This window comes from Bufo gargarizans, chromosome 1 (genome assembly GCF_014858855.1).
Source record: "Bufo gargarizans isolate SCDJY-AF-19 chromosome 1, ASM1485885v1, whole genome shotgun sequence".
Lineage (NCBI taxonomy): Eukaryota > Metazoa > Chordata > Amphibia > Anura > Bufonidae > Bufo > Bufo gargarizans.
Genome location: NC_058080.1, coordinates 376650668 through 376666574, shown reverse-complemented (window position 1 = coordinate 376666574; position 15907 = coordinate 376650668). Strand labels below are relative to the sequence as shown.

The window sequence follows — 15907 nt, the reverse complement described above, 5'->3', positions numbered from 1 at the left end:
GAATCCAGCCAGCAAAGGAAGCAATATGGACAATCACAATACATTAGTAATTGGCTTGTATTAACTTCTTCTACATAAGAAATCAGATTTGCTGAAGGGAAACAACTCCTTTAATGTCCCAACAATTAAAGTTGTTCCCCCTTAGTGCCCCCTTCATAGTAGAATTCTGCATTAGTGCCCACTTCACAGTAGTTATGCCCCCTTTGTGCCACCAAACAGGAGTCATGCCCTCTTAGTGTTCCCACACAATAGTTGTGCCCCAGACAGTAAAATGCCCCCTTAATGCCACCACACACTAGTTATGACTCCTTAGTGCCCCCACACAGTAGTTATACTCCCTTTGTGTCCCCACACAGTAGTTGTGCCACTTTAGTATTCCCACGCAGTAGTTATGCTCCCTTAGTGGCCCCACACTAGAATGCCCGTAAGTGCCTCCACACAGTAATTATGCCCTTAATGAACCCACAAAGTAGAATGCCCCCTTAATACCCAAAAACAGTAGAATACTCCCTTAGTGTCCCCTTTACAGTAGTGCTGGACCCACAGTTCCCCCTTTACAGTATTGCTGCTCCTGTAGTGTTAATAAATAAAGCAAGTAATACTCATCTAGCCCCTTTCTCCTGACGAATGGAGCACATCATACTCTCCCCAGTTGTAATACAGTGATATCATCATACCCACTATGCTGAGCAGCAGAGAGCACACGCTGGAGGATGACCCAAGTCTGTGCTTTCTACTACATAGCCTAATAAGAGTAGTGACGTCAGTACATCACAGGCCAAGCAATTAGACCAAACCATAATGGATGACAGGCACAACAGCCAGACTTGGTTGTGAATTTAGTCTGTTATCAGTTAAAGCTCCGGTCTCGCCTGCCAGTGCACACACCACAGCTCTTAGGCCAGTCCGGCCCCTGCATGATAAGATAACTCATATAGATATACAATCTAAATAGTGTTTTAGCCAGACTTGAAATATAATATATTACGGAAAAAATGTGCCCATGAAGTGACAAAATGCTTAACATATAGCTACATAAAAAAAAAAAAAATACGATGTGAAAAAAAATAAAAGAATAATGTGGCATCAAATATACAATAAAAGAGACAACAGCATATTAGTGGTGAATAAAGTGATGTGTCCAGGCATTAGAGCTCCACACCTTCCCTACGCCACACAAATAGCCAGAACATCCAGCTTCCGCAGTGGCCTGTTTTATCATACAGTCCACCTTTTTATGTTTAACTAATGCCAGTTTCAATAAATAGCAACATTTTAAACCACAATATATCTTATTTAGAGAGTAATGCTTAGTATCTGTGATACACAGGTAGAGCGATGTAACATTACAAGGCACCCGCACAGTATAGCATCATAACCGAATAACAAAACATACAGTATATACAGGGTAAACCAGATATATGTGGGTGCATAGATAATACAAACTTTAGATAAATCTACAAATCAACGATTATGGGAGAAATTTATTAAGAAATATACACCACTTTTTAGCATATTTAAGGTGCAGATTTCGCCACGAAGGAGTTTTGTGGCAAAATCTGCGACTTTTCCCTGCTCATGCCATTTTTCCAAAGTGGCAGAAAAAAACGGTGAGTGGCGTAGGCGGGGAAGATTGATGCCCAGATGGCCGGTCTCTCTATTTTCTATGCCAGTTTATGGCGTGGAAAATGGTCTTAGACTATGTCAGCAAGGGAGCTGGTATAGTTTAAACCATGTTGCATGGCCAGCTGAACCAAGCACCAAAGTTATGTAGAGGCCTGCGCCACTACATAACTATGGTGCATCCAATGCCAGCCCGTAAGGATTAAGATTGGCGTATAAATCATTGGTCTTAATAAATGATTCCCTATGCGCATGCATTCATAAGAAAATATGTCCAAAAATGCACTAAATAACCAATTATAATTAAAAACATGTACTTCAGAATTATTAGTATAACAAATTATCTATGCAATAAAAATGAATGTCTGTCTGTCCTCTGTAGGCATCCAAACGCCAGAACCATTTGACCCTAATTTTTCACATAAGTAAATTGGGTGTCTAGAAAGGTTTTCGTAAAGGCCCCATCCATCACCAGTTTTATGGTATCCTTAATTGACCCAGCCTTTTTGCTAAAATCTTGTGATAAACAGCTCCAGCGCATACTTCAGATCAGACCCTCATATCAGACGTCAGTTCAGATACCCAAATCAAACCTCAGATCAGACCCCTATTTGAGACCTGTCCCCCATATCAGATCTCAAATCAGACCCCCATATAAGACCTCAGATCAGACCCCAGATGAGACCCCCATATCACACCCACTATGTCAGACCTTAGCTCAGACCCTCATGGGACACTGCTAAGAAGGTGTGGTGCTGTGGAGGTCACTGTTAAGGGGGTGGGGTGCTGTGGAGGTGACAGCGGACACACCAACTGTATACCTCGGCAGCACTCTGTTTTTCTATTTCCGAACATAGTATAATTTAAACTGACAATGTATATCTATTAGGTTGAAGCCCATGTGCACAGTATGCCAAGATATGAATACTAACCTTTAAAAAAAATTGTAACGACTAGCTGCAATGGCAAGTATGACACAAGTAAATTTATGAACAAATACATAGAAGATAGATAAATAGATAGATAGATAGATAGATTACATTTATACAAGTATATACAAATAATATTCCGATTTATGGCGTACAACTGATATATGTGAAGTGGGCCTTATCTACATAATGTTTTCTAGACTGTGAGAAATAATGTTGCACCATTGAGCGATGAAAGTATTACACTAGTGACCATGAAACCCTTCCAGGACAAATAATGGTCACCAGTCATGGGTCTTGACGTCATTTGGTATTTTCTCAGCATTCCTCGAAGATATTGTTTTACTCATGAGCTTTTAATGAGATGTGGTGTTCATAAATAACAGTGTAGTAAAGATAGTACTGTGCATAACTAAATCAATACAGAGGACTTACCTAACACACCATAAAAAAAAAGTATGCTAATACTTTCAATTACACAATACTTATGAGTAACAAATTGTGCACGAGTTGCAAATTCTGCAGCTGCAGTGGAAAGCAAATTTCAGCAAATATTCTTGCCTTTAAACACAGTTTATAGTGAACTTGTCAGCTAATATGCTACCCTATATAAGGGAATTTAGATTGTGAGCCCCAATGAGGACAGGGACCAGTATGAGTCGTGATAATCTCTTTACAGCAAAATGCTATGTAAATGAATGAACTAAATAAATTAATAATAAAACATTACATTACAGCTACAGGTCCATACCACTAGTTGCCGAAATGGCACAAAAAACATTGGGACATTTAACAACTTGGATTGCTGAAACAAATACACTAGAAACATAATTTATGAGTCCGGGACATTCATGAGGATAGCATTTTCCTACCATCAGTATACCTGCATACACAACAGTCTGCCAATCACCAATCAAGTTGAGGGGGAGACTTTATATTCTTTCTGGGCTCCTAGTTGTACGGATATTATGCTGTCCATAGAAAGGGCAACATACCAAAGTGTCTTACAAACAAATATCATATACACAATAATCGGAAGGCATTTAACTTAAAGGGGTTATCCAATTCTAAAAATGCCCCCCACAATGACTTACCCCACTCCTCTGCACCTGCATCACTCCAGGTCCCTGCTTAGCTGCCTCCTGGTTGCACGGACCAAAAATCCAGCAATAGGGGGTGGGGGGGACAGCACGGCGGGTGTGGTTTGGTGCATCCAACAGCAGGCCGCAGTGGTTACCAGCCTCCCTATCATCATGGGTGCCATCACCCGTGAGGCTAGGGAGGGTGGTCAGCATCGCAGCCTGCTATTGGCTGCACCCCCCTGGGATGCAAGTGCTGAGGAGCAGGGTAAGGATGATTTATAAGAGGGGTCCGGGCATTGTTGGGGGCATTTTTAGATTTTGAAAACCCCTTTAAGGACAAGACATCATAGTATTTTTTTAATAATTCTGGAAGAATGTATAAATATGAATGTGTACAGCAAAGTTTTATAATATATATTGGCACTATCGCATAAAAGCAGTTCGGCCATAATAAAAAATAAAATATATAATAAAAATGGAGGAATACTAGATAATACAAATATACCAGTTTGCTAACTGACTCAAACCCCCACAAAGGCATTAATTACGGTAATATATACGTGAATCAACTGGTCAAAATAAAACAAAGACAAAAATTAAAAAAAAGTCAAAAACACTAATATAGACTGATACCACCCTTTTTGTTTCCACCCTAATATCATTCATCACTCATTATATGTACACATATATTTCTATATTTATGACTTCCTGTGGAACCCTCTTTGTATCATACCACCAGGGCCCCACAGAACGTCAAAAATATTGAAATATATGTGTACACATATGAGTGATGTATAATATTATGGTGGAAACAAAATCGGTGGTACTGTACTAAGTTACTGTTTTATACTTTTATGAGTATTTTTGTCTGTTTTATTTTAATGAATGGATTAATGTGTATTTTCATTAATGAGTTTCCAGTGGTTTGACTCATATAATAAAATGGATGAATACTGGATAGTTCAAATATGCCAGTTTATTAAATATTTTTATTTATATATTTTTATTTTTTCTTATGGTTGAACTGCCATTGTGCCAGAGTGCCAATCTATAATGTAAAACTTGATGATTTACTTTATTCTGGTGTCAGGCCACCAGAGAGATTGAAGCACCGGCAGTTTTTTCCATCAATTGGCCTATGTAAGAAACCTGTTTGTATATATAAATGTGTATAGGCTCCTTTACATAGGCTGACAAATTATTGGGAACAAACGATTCATTCCCAACAATTGCCTGCTTGTTAGAGGAGGTGAAAGCTGTATTTACATGCAGCAATAACCCCCACTGTCTGGGGACAAGTGATCACTCATCCTCATACAGAGTCATTGTTTCTGGACAGCAGATCTGCTGTGCTGAAATAATGATTTTGGTGACTTCATTAGTGATGCTTTCACCTGATGAACGAGCCTGCTCATTCACTGGGTGATCTGCAGCACCATTTCTTAGGGCAGCTATTAGAACACATTCCTCGGAATGCTACTTGCCAGTGGCGTACATAGAGAAGTAAGTGCCCTATAGCAAAGATCAAACCAGGCCCCCCACACAAGACAGAAGGGTTTCCGCCTAAACCCTTTTCAAGCTATTTTTCTACTGCCTCATTTTCTAAAAGTTGTTCCTTTAGAGGGTAGAGTCCTGACCAAGTTTTCATCTCCAGTAGAAGATATGATAATCCCAACTAAGACTGGGCCCCCTCTTGCTCTGGGCCCCATAGCAGTCGCATGGTCTACCGCTATGGTATTTACGCCCCTGCTCCTTGCCTATAACTGCACCAATTTTCAGCACATGTAAAAGGACTTTGCTGTCTATGTTCATCTCCTGGGAAAACCAAGGATCCGACAGGTCAAACTCTAACCTGTAGATCCTCAGTAGGAGACTTAGGGGAGCAGCTATAATGTATTTTCATCTATACATGACAGATTTACAGTAGATCCCACTCCACTTATCAAGATCCAAAGATAATGAGCTAATGTTTATGGCAAGCAGAGATGAAGCCTAAGCTAAAAACTACACTGAGCTTCATATTTTAATTCCTTTTAACATCAAGGAAGCTTAAAGGCAGACCCCTTTTCAGGCCTTAATAACGTAAATGTGGACATACAGGCCCTTAATGGAGAACAAATGAACGTTGTCCATAAGTTCAATATGCAAACCAGAGAACGGCACACCTCTATCAGCCATCTTGTTTCATGTATTTAGTAGAAGTTTGTTGCACTTTATTGCTCCATCAGGATGCAGCATGTAGCTCTATTCTTCTCATAGAAATGACAGAAACCAACAAAAGCCGATGATAAGTCAGCGTAATCTTGGGGGCACCACTGGTGTCCATCGTGCAATGCATCCAGCACGGTTTTGTTGTTTCTGTTTATAATGGAAACCACAAAGAAGTGAAAAGCCTTATTATAGTAAAGCAATATTTTCTGACTCATTATGTTATGTTGCATGTCCTACAAGGGGTTAAAATATAGCTATAACTTTTGGAGTTCCTGAAGCCGGATCCATAACAAATTAAGAAAACAGATTATGTTGATGAGATAATGTCATTAAACGATGCAGCTATTGAAGCATGCAGGGCAGGCCAAGGCAAGTGCAGTTGCCTATATGTGAACTTCCCTGCCTACATCTAGTTATTTTGTTTGGCTGTTGAGTAAATGTTTGTTTCCAAAACTTAGTTTCTGGTTTTCCAGTTTATGCTACAGTGCCTTAAAAAAAACTATTCATACCCCCTGAACTTTTCCACAATTTTTTCACATTGCACCTGCAAACCTAAATGTATTTTTATTGGGATTGTATGTGATAGAACAACACCAAATAGTATGTGTGAAGTGAAAAGAAAATGAGACACCGTTTTCTAAATTTGTAATAAAAAAAAATCAGGAAAGTATGGCGTGCATTTAAATTCAGCCCCCTGGGTCAATACTTTGTAGGGCCACCAATTACAGCTGCAAGTCTTTTAGGGTATGTCTCTATCAGCTTTGCACATCTAGAGGCAGAGAGTTTTGCCCATTCTACTTCGCAAAATAGCTCAAGCTCAGTCAGATTGGAGAGAGAGTGTATGTGAACCACAATTTTCAAGTCTTGCCACAGATTCTCAATAGGATTTAGGTCTGGACTTTGGGCCATTCTAACAAATTGATATCCTTTGAGCTAAACCATTCCATTGTAGCTCTGGCTGCATGTTTTTGGTTGTTGTCCTGCTCGAAGTTGAACCTACGCCCCAGGTTTTCCTACAGGATTGTCCTATACAGTATTTAGCTCAATCCAGCTTCCCTGCCCCTACATCCCCACAACAAGATGCTACCATCGCCATGTTTCACGGTGGGGATGGTGATGTGCAGTATTATCCTAAACAATAAATTTGTAGACAGGTACAATCTTACAACCTGAGATTGAAATTTCACAAAATACAAAATGCAAGAAGATACGGAAAGGTACAAAGGATTAATAGTACAACCCTTTCTTGAATCGAGATGGAGAGAGCATGTTGGTCAATGAGAGAACCTGAATTCTCGCCAGAGCTTACATTGTTTTACGAATTTTTGGTGGTTTCTAGCCTCCCAGGCAGAGAGTTTCTCAAAACAATATAATTGATAAATTTTTTGCCTCCATTGTTCCATTGAAGGAAGGGTAGTAGAAAGCCAGTGTTTCGGGACTAGCAAACAGGCAGCTATAATCAATTGCCTGAACAGAAAAGGGGGGAGGCGAGTATCAGTGGGTTCATTCGAATCATATATGTTAAGTAAAGCTTTTAGAGGGGAGACTGTTACTGAGGTTTGGCAAATCTGGTTGCTAAGGCGAAAGATTTCCTTCCACCAGTTTTTTATAATGGGACAGTCCCACCAAATATGCAGGAAAGATCCTCTATTATCCAAGCACCTCCAACATCTATCCGACGCTGATTCAGCAAAAAGACATATCACGTCTGGAGTTTTACACCATCTGGTTAACAACTTGTAACCGTTTTCTTGTATACGGACACATCGAGACGTGATATGTGGAGTTAGAAGTTTGTCAGGTAGTTTGGACATAGGGAAATCTTGACCCAAATCTCGCTCCCAATGCTTTCTGAAGGTGGGTTTAGTGATAAGTGGGGGAGAGTTCAGTCTATGAAATAGTTGGGAAATCAATTTTTCAGGTGGTATGGAGTTGTTAAGGGCTTCGGTCCAGACGAGTGGTCGGAAAATGTTGTGAGAGATAGGAATGTATGTAAGATAATGGGGAAATACACTGTTGGTGTGAGGGAATTTTTTTGGGGAGCTCTAGTAAGGGTGGCACTTTACCATCCAAGTCAAACAGAGAATAAATAGGAATAGCTGATTCTTTCAGGGTTCGAGGGGTACATTCAGTCACCAAGGTAAGAGTAGTGCCCAATACATCTTTCAGCGAAAGGAGAGGAGACGGAAAGGGTATTGAGCAATGTGTAGTTTGAAACCATTTCCACGTCTTCAGTGTGGCTTCTATGATGGGGTAAGGACGAGAGTGAGAGGAGTGTGAGAGGAGGAACAGGACGATACCAGGACGCAGCTCAAATATCCCTAAGTGAAGTATTGGCCCGTATCATGTGGGCTCTTTTTCCTCCTGACTGCACAGGACATTGAGTGGGACATATCAAATGGGTCCCTTGGTCCTATGCTTAAACATCATCTGCGTCTCTGGTCCTGTTGCCTCACCATATCTTAAGTATCTTTGACTTATTTTCTGTGATGGTTGTATCTCTGACCATATATGCCCCCTGATGAACCTAGTGATAGGGGAAACGCGTAGGGGCTTTATTTGGAACCAACCTGGGAACGCACTGATTGTTGCACCCGGGCTCGGCTCTATAGGTTAAAGGTGATATCTATCTAATTCACCCTTCATTGTATTGGTCTTTATCGGTCTTTATCCATCCCAGTGGCCCTGTTAGAATTTTTTCACCAGGGACACATGACTACACCCATCAATGTTCTGTGGAGCAACTTTTGTTATTTTTAAGAGGAGGGTAAACGCAGGGCAGTCAGCCCAGGAACGAGGACAGGGAGTCTCCACCACAAGGGGACGTCCCTGGGCTGAGGCTATAGCTAGGGTGAGCTTAGGGAGAGTATAGGTATACCCACTGCTCCCCTTTGCTGCCCTGTGTTCACTCATCCCTCTTTTAGTGTAGTTTAGTGTATTGACGACTAGCTCCCAGACATATCTTTGCATCTACTATTATTGTTGTATGTCTTTTTCACTTATGCACTGGTGAACCACCACGGTGGTAATTTTTTTATAATCTGATTAGTAAAAGTTATGTTTTAAAGGGATCAATACTGCTGGACATTACACTGTGAATTTCAGATCCTTTTTCATTGATTTATATTGAATAAGCTGGACATTTATGATGGGGTAAGGTGAAGAAGGGATATTCATGAGACTGGAATTACCCAACAATAAGTAAGGAGCGAAATGGTTTTCCTAGAAGTTCTTGCTCCATCAACACCCATGGTTTGGGGTTGGAGTTTCTGAGCCAATCAACTGCCCTGGAAATAAGAACCGCTTTCCCGTATAACTCAGGATCCGGTAGAGACATCCCAGCATACTTTTTGGGGTTAGATAAGGTGTGATATGACAATCTGGGACTTTTGTCATTCCACACAAATTTGCGGAAGATCTTTCTAAGTGATTCATAGTAAGTGTTGGGTATAGGTATGGGTAAGACCTGTTGCAAATATGTGAGGCGAGGTATTATCAGGAACATGAGAAGGTTTTTCCTACCTATCCACGAAATTATATGGGTGTTCAGTTTATCTATACTAGAGGATATGGATTGTAGTAGTGGGGCGTAGTTGAGGGAGAAGAGATCAGAAACATTAGGGCTTATTTTGATTCCTAGATAAGTTAGGTGTGGGGATGACCAATCAAATGCTGAGTCCTTTTTTAGCCTTTGTTGTTTTGTTAGTGGGATTCCAAAACAGATGACAAGTTATTTTTGCTGATTAATTTTAAAGTTGGAGAGAGTATATATATATATATATATATATATATATATACTAGATGATTTTGGATAGCTATAAGGGATGCCTCTGGGTTTGTGGTCATAATCATAATATCGTCTGCAAATGCAGCCAATTTATGTTCATGACCCCCCAAAAAGATGCCTTTTATAGCAGGCTCCATCCTTAATTGTGTTAAAAGAGGTTCAAGGGCTAATACAAATATAAGGGGGGAAAGAGGGCATCCTTGATGGGTGCCGTTTCGGATACGGAAGGGCTCTGATAGATCACTATTAACTAAGACCGAAGCTGAAGCCTGGGAGTACATGGCGAAGATAGCTTGAACAAAGGGACCAGGTAGGCCAAATCCCAGCAGTACTTGTCTTAGATAGGCCCAATTTATCCTATCGAACTCTTTCTCCGCATCCGTGCTCAGAAGGAGAGGAGGTTTAGATCGGAGAGCAGAATGGTAAACAATATTGAGGACTCTAGATGTATTGTCTCTTCCCTCTCTCCCCCGGACGAAGCCCATCTGGTCCCCATGTACCAAGGATGAGAGAACCGTAGAAAAACGTTTCGCTAACATCTTCGCCAGTAGCTTAAGGTCAATGTTAAGAAGTGAAATGGGTCTGTAGTTAGCACACTGGTTATATGGGCCATTGTCATGTCTCTCGAAAGTTGTTTACCTTGAAGAATCGAATTGCACACTGAAAGCAAGTGGAGGAGAACATATTGTTGGAAAGTTCTGTAATAGGAGACAGTCAGTCCGTCTGGGCCTGGGCATTTACTAGAGGGTGCTTGCTTTAATGCCAATTCAAGATCTTCGTGTGTAAATAGTGAGGCTAATTTCCGCTTGGTTTCTGTGGAAAGAGTTGGAAGGTTAAGTGAACTCAAAAAGGAGGTTGTTAGGGAGGAATGGGATTCTGGTGTAATTGTGGAAGGTAGATTATATAGGGATTCATAGAATTCCCTAAAACGGGTTGCTATTGCTGCGGAGGAGAAAAGTGGGGTGCCCTGGGGAGAATCTATTTGGTGAATATAATTTGCTGCTTTCCTATTTTTTATTCTGCGCATCATGAACTTTGATGCTTTGTCGCCATGGGCGAAATATTTGTGTTGTGAACTAAGGAAGTATTTAGCTGATGAATATTGTAGAAGGGATTTTATTTCTGCTCTAAGATTGGAAAGCTCCTGTAAATGGGAATCTGATAGGGAACGTTTATGTAGAGATTCAAGGGATTTTATTTTCTGGCATAGGTCGTCTAGCTTTTTTCCCCTTTCTTTTTTAAGGAACGAACCCAGGCTAATAAAGTGGCCTCTGATATAAGGTTTATGGGCGTCCCATAGAGATTGGTTCGAAGTTTCTGGGCAATTGTTCAAAGTAAAGTACTCTTTCAAAAGGTCAGCTATCTTTTCTTTGGCCATATTATTGCCCAAAAGTGACTCATTCAGTCTAAATTTATTCGGGTTTGGGGTAGGGGCTGAGACAGAAAGAAAAATGGGGGCATGGTCGGATAAATGGATTGAGCCCAGTTTAGCCTCTCGGCACAGTTCCAGGTGAGTTTTAGAAATAAATAGGTAATCCAACGTTTCATATGTCTCATGCACGTGAGAGTAAAAACTATAGTCCCTTGCTTTAGGATGCAATGTGCGCCATACATCTACCAGGTGTAAGTTCCAAAGACCTTCCCTTATCCAACGTAGTGCGCTAGCAGATAAAGCGGATCTCTGGGTGGAGGAATCAATTTGTGGGGTTAGTGTAGCGTTAAGATCCCCTCCCAGGATCACCAGACCCTCTGCAAAGCTCTCAATGATGGGGAAAACTATGGAAAACCATTTGGCTTGGCCCGAATTGGGTGCATAGAGGTTAATGATAGTGTACAGCTGAGGACCTATATTACCCTTGACCAAAATGTACCTCCCTTCTGGGTCCTGTATATGGGATGCATATTTAAACGGTACTTTTCTCTGAAACCCAACACTCACCCCGCCGGAGGCAGATGAATTCCCACCACAGTGATACCACTGAGAATAGTGAGAGTGAGATAGATTAGGATAATGGTTGAATTTAAAGTGCGTCTTCTGGAGAAGCAAGACACTAGCCCCAGATTTGCGCAGCAATGTAAAAATCTGACTCCTCTTAGAGGGGGAGTTGAAACCCCTAACATTATAGGACGCAATCGATAAGTCAGCCATTATATCTTAAACGATGGGGGTTACCTTGCTGAGGCGCGTCTGTTCCCCCAGGAGACGCACCTCTCTCACTAGAGAATCGAGCTATCAGGTCGGGTCGGTTGGGTGTCAGATGCTTTCTATACAAATTCTGTATGATCAGAAAAGGTGAACTATGTACCTTTAACAAAATAAAAGTAAAAACAACAACAAGTAAAACAGAAAAAGAAACTGTCAGCATGGTGAGCCTTTGGAAGTAGGTCATCACAGTATAGAGTGGGGGTCGTAAGGGGGGAAAAAGGTTGAACAACCCATTTGCGATCCCCATCGCACCGGGTAAGGCCTCACATAGGAGGATATCAGACAGACACGAGAGAGATGCCAAGAACGGCCTAGCAATGGATAGGCATAGTATGAGAAGGTAGGAGAGAAAGGGCAGCGGGTAATGGAGGGGAGTAAGCAAGATGAGACATGAAACATGAGGGTAGAGGTGTTTCAGAAGGAGTGAATAGGTAAGGGATTGCCCAAACTAAGCATGTAATTAAACATTTAGTGAAGAAGGAATTATCACTGTGCAAGACCCTCATGGAGTGAACTGTATATTTCTTAGCCTTCTGCGACTTTGGAGTGCGAGGGTGTTCAAAGGGTGCGATCACGGGAAGCTCCGGTAACTCCAGGATGTCTTGATATAGCTCCCAGTTCTCGATTTCCATGCGCGGAATCTGTAGATGGTCGAATACTCCACCTAAATCGGCGAACGCGGAGATTGTGAGACGACGACCCTCATAGGTAAAGGTAAGTCCAAATGGAAAGTTCCACCGATACAGGATCTTGTTGGACTGAAGCCAATCGGTCAGGGGCTTCAAGGAGCGCCGTTTTCTTAATGTTGAGGGAGCTAAGTCCTGAAAAATCGCAACAGGCGACCCCTCGCACGTTATGTTATCTTGATTTCTGGCCGCCTCCAGCACTGCTGCTTTGACCTGAAAATTTAGGAAGCGGCAGATGACATCCCTGGGGGGGGTCAGATGGCTTCGGTTTAGGCCTCAGCGCTCTGTGAGCGCGTTCGATAGTAATGTCCATCGGATGTTCCGGGCCTAGCAGGGACTTGCACAACTCCATGACAGTAGTTGGTATTTCAGAGGCAAGGACTGTTTTGGGTATCCCCTTGAGCCGGAGATTATTCCTCCGTCCTCGGTTTTCCTGATCCTCCATAACACTGTGAAGGTCATTTAAGTGAGTATGGCACTTTTGTAGGGAGGATGCTGTGGCTGTTTGGTGCGCCAAAATCGCGACCTGGTGGGACACTAATGAAACCACTCTATCCCCGACATGCAGCATGTCCTGGTGGAGAGCCGTGAGTTCGGTCAGTATTGGCTCCATAGCTTTACTAAGTGCTTGCTTCAGAAATCTGCGGGTGATCGGAAGCGCTGTTCTTTTATGAGAATCTTCGGTGTCCAACTCCCCTTCAGAGAGGTCCGCAGCACGCTCACTGACCTTAAGCGAGGGTGTCGGCGCCATCTTGGGCTCCCGGGCTGCAACTGTGGCGGCTGCTTTTCGGATAAATTTATCCATTTCTCCACCCGGGTTAGCAGTTTTGTTGGAGCTAGATGAGTCTCCATACTTGGATTGGCCTATCTTGACCATCTCTCCGGCTGTCAGCTATCGTAAGCTGGAGAGCTCCTGACTAAGCTGCCATCACGGTCCGGCACTGGCGCTGGCTCCGCCTCCCGGGATATCATTTTTTAACCTAACCCTGCATTACACTTCTCAACTTTATCTCTGACCTGTCTGGAGTGTTTCTTAGTTTTCATGATGCAGTTTGATCACTAATGTCCTCTAACAAACCTCTACTACCTTTACAGAACAGCTGTAGTTATACTGAGAATAAATTACACACAGGGGTATCAGAGTACAAGGGGCTGAGTATAAATGCACGCCACACTTTTCACTCCACACATACTTGATAATTTGTTTCGATCTATCATTTAAAATCCCATTCAAATATATTTAAGTTTGTGGGTGTAACATGAAAAAATTTGGAAAAGTTCAAAGGGTATTAATACTTTTTTAAGGCACTTTATACTACAAGTAAAGCTATTGTTTACTGAGGGTTACTGGTAATGTCTTGTGGTTGTGTGTTGTATTTTTCTATCTATTTTCCTATGTTTCATCATATTGATAACATTTGTATTCTTAGTGTATGCTTTGTTTTCCAGGGAACACTGCCTTGCAGTAAAGGATCTTTACTGCTTTAAAGAATGGCTGATAATAGAGGATAATTCACAGAAAGGAATTTATAGACCTGGATTAATGCTATTAACACTCCTTGACTGTGAAAAACTTCCCAGCCTGCAAAAGAGCCCAGGGGCTTGCATCAAAATTCCGTACTTTGGTAGGATGATTTTATATCAAAGATAATTGGATATTAATGTGGATTTCTGATTTTGTTTTTATTCTAGCACATACATGAAAAAGAAGTTTCAACAAATCTAGAATTCATCATGATAGATTTAAAGGGAACCTGTCATGTGGATATTTGATCATAATCTAACTAATTATATGCAATCATTAACTACTAACAAGTACCTTAGATGTATTCACTTACTGGTGTGACAGATGGTTACCTCATAATATACACACAAAGATGCCACATGCCGCATGCTAATCAAGCTGATTTGAGTCCAGCGTGATGTCAGTGAGTCCAGCGTTTATTTAATTAACAGCTATAGCCACTCCCCTGCCCACCTGCTACTGATTCATATGGAAAAAAAACTGTCAATCAGCAGCAGGTGGGCGGGGAGAGTCAGGAGCTCATAAATATTTATGACTCATCATTATCAGCTGGAGCTTTTCAATACAAGATGTTGGCAGATTGACTGGGTCAATTAAAGAAAGTATCCAGCATTTTGCTAAGAGAATCAGTCACTTATTTATGTTGCCCTCAGTTAGGACACCATAAAACTGGTGACAGGTTCCCTTTAACAGTAGAAATAAAAAAATGAGACTGAAATATCTGCAGTGTGAACTGCCTCATCACATCTAATCGGCAGTAAAACAAATTACTTCCTCTGCGTTCAAAGGATTCTTGACTGCAGGAACATTTACCCTAAGTTCACACCTGAGCGTTTTACAGCGCGTTCAAACGCGCTGTAAAACGCTCAACACATGAAAACCAATGCTTCCCTATGGGAATGGTTCTCACCTGGGCGTTTTACAGCGCGTACGATCGCGCTGTAAAACGCCCGACGCATAATCAAGTACTTGAGCTTCTTTGGGGCGTTTTGACGCGCGTTTGTGGCCATAGAACACTGCAGTCAATCACACAAACGCGCGTCAAACGCGCGTTTACTATTACAAAAAACGCGCATAAAAACGCGCGACAAAAACGCGCGTTTTACGCGCATTTGAGAAACGCTCAGGTGTGAAAGCAGGGTTAGGGTTCATGCACACCATCCTTTTTTGCATCCATGATCATTCTGCATTTTTAGCGGATAGCACACTGATCCATTTTTTTTATGGGTTTGCAAAAAAAAACATGCAGGATATCATCTGTGTACTGTCGATTCAGTAGTGGATGCATGGAATAGCCTTCCTGCAGAAGTGGCAGCTGCAAATACAGTGAAGGAGTTTAAGCATGCATGGGATAGGCATAAGGCCATCCTTCATATAAGATAGGGCCAGGGGCTATTCATAGTATTCAGTATATTGGGCAGACTAGATGGGCCAAATGGTTCTTATCTGCCGACACATTCTATGTTTCTATGTTTCTATGTATGCTGTTCCACAAATTACAGAACATGTCCTACTCTTATGTGTATTGTGGACAAAAATAGTCATTTCTAGTGATGGGTGTGAGAAAATGTGGATTGTACATATTTTGCAGATCTGTGGTTTGCGGACTGCAATACTGATACAGCCAAGTGCATAAGGCTTAATACATATTTGTAGACTACCTCATAGAGGACTGTGTCTGGCGATAGAGCCTCTTAAAAATGTTTATTGTGACCACAAATTTAAAAGTAATTTTAGCTCATCAACATGAAATTAAAATCTCTGCAGTCCCTATCAGAAGGTACCTTACATTTCATTGCAATAATAGGTAAGTTTGGTGTCCCTTTAACAGTACATGTTCTCAATAGGCTAATATGAC

At 41.5% G+C, this 15907-nt stretch overlaps 1 protein-coding gene across 2 annotated transcripts in view; it reads left to right on the top strand.

The window, feature by feature from the left end:
• LOC122920487 (muscle, skeletal receptor tyrosine protein kinase-like) overlaps positions 1 to 15907 on the top strand; it is a 229185-nt gene that overhangs the window by 171463 nt on the left and 41815 nt on the right. For both annotated transcript variants that reach the window (XM_044270028.1, XM_044270019.1), the window contains exon 10: positions 13974 to 14149. In XM_044270028.1, coding sequence (XP_044125963.1) covers positions 13974 to 14149 — 176 coding nt within the window. The remainder of the gene's footprint in view (positions 1 to 13973; positions 14150 to 15907) is intronic.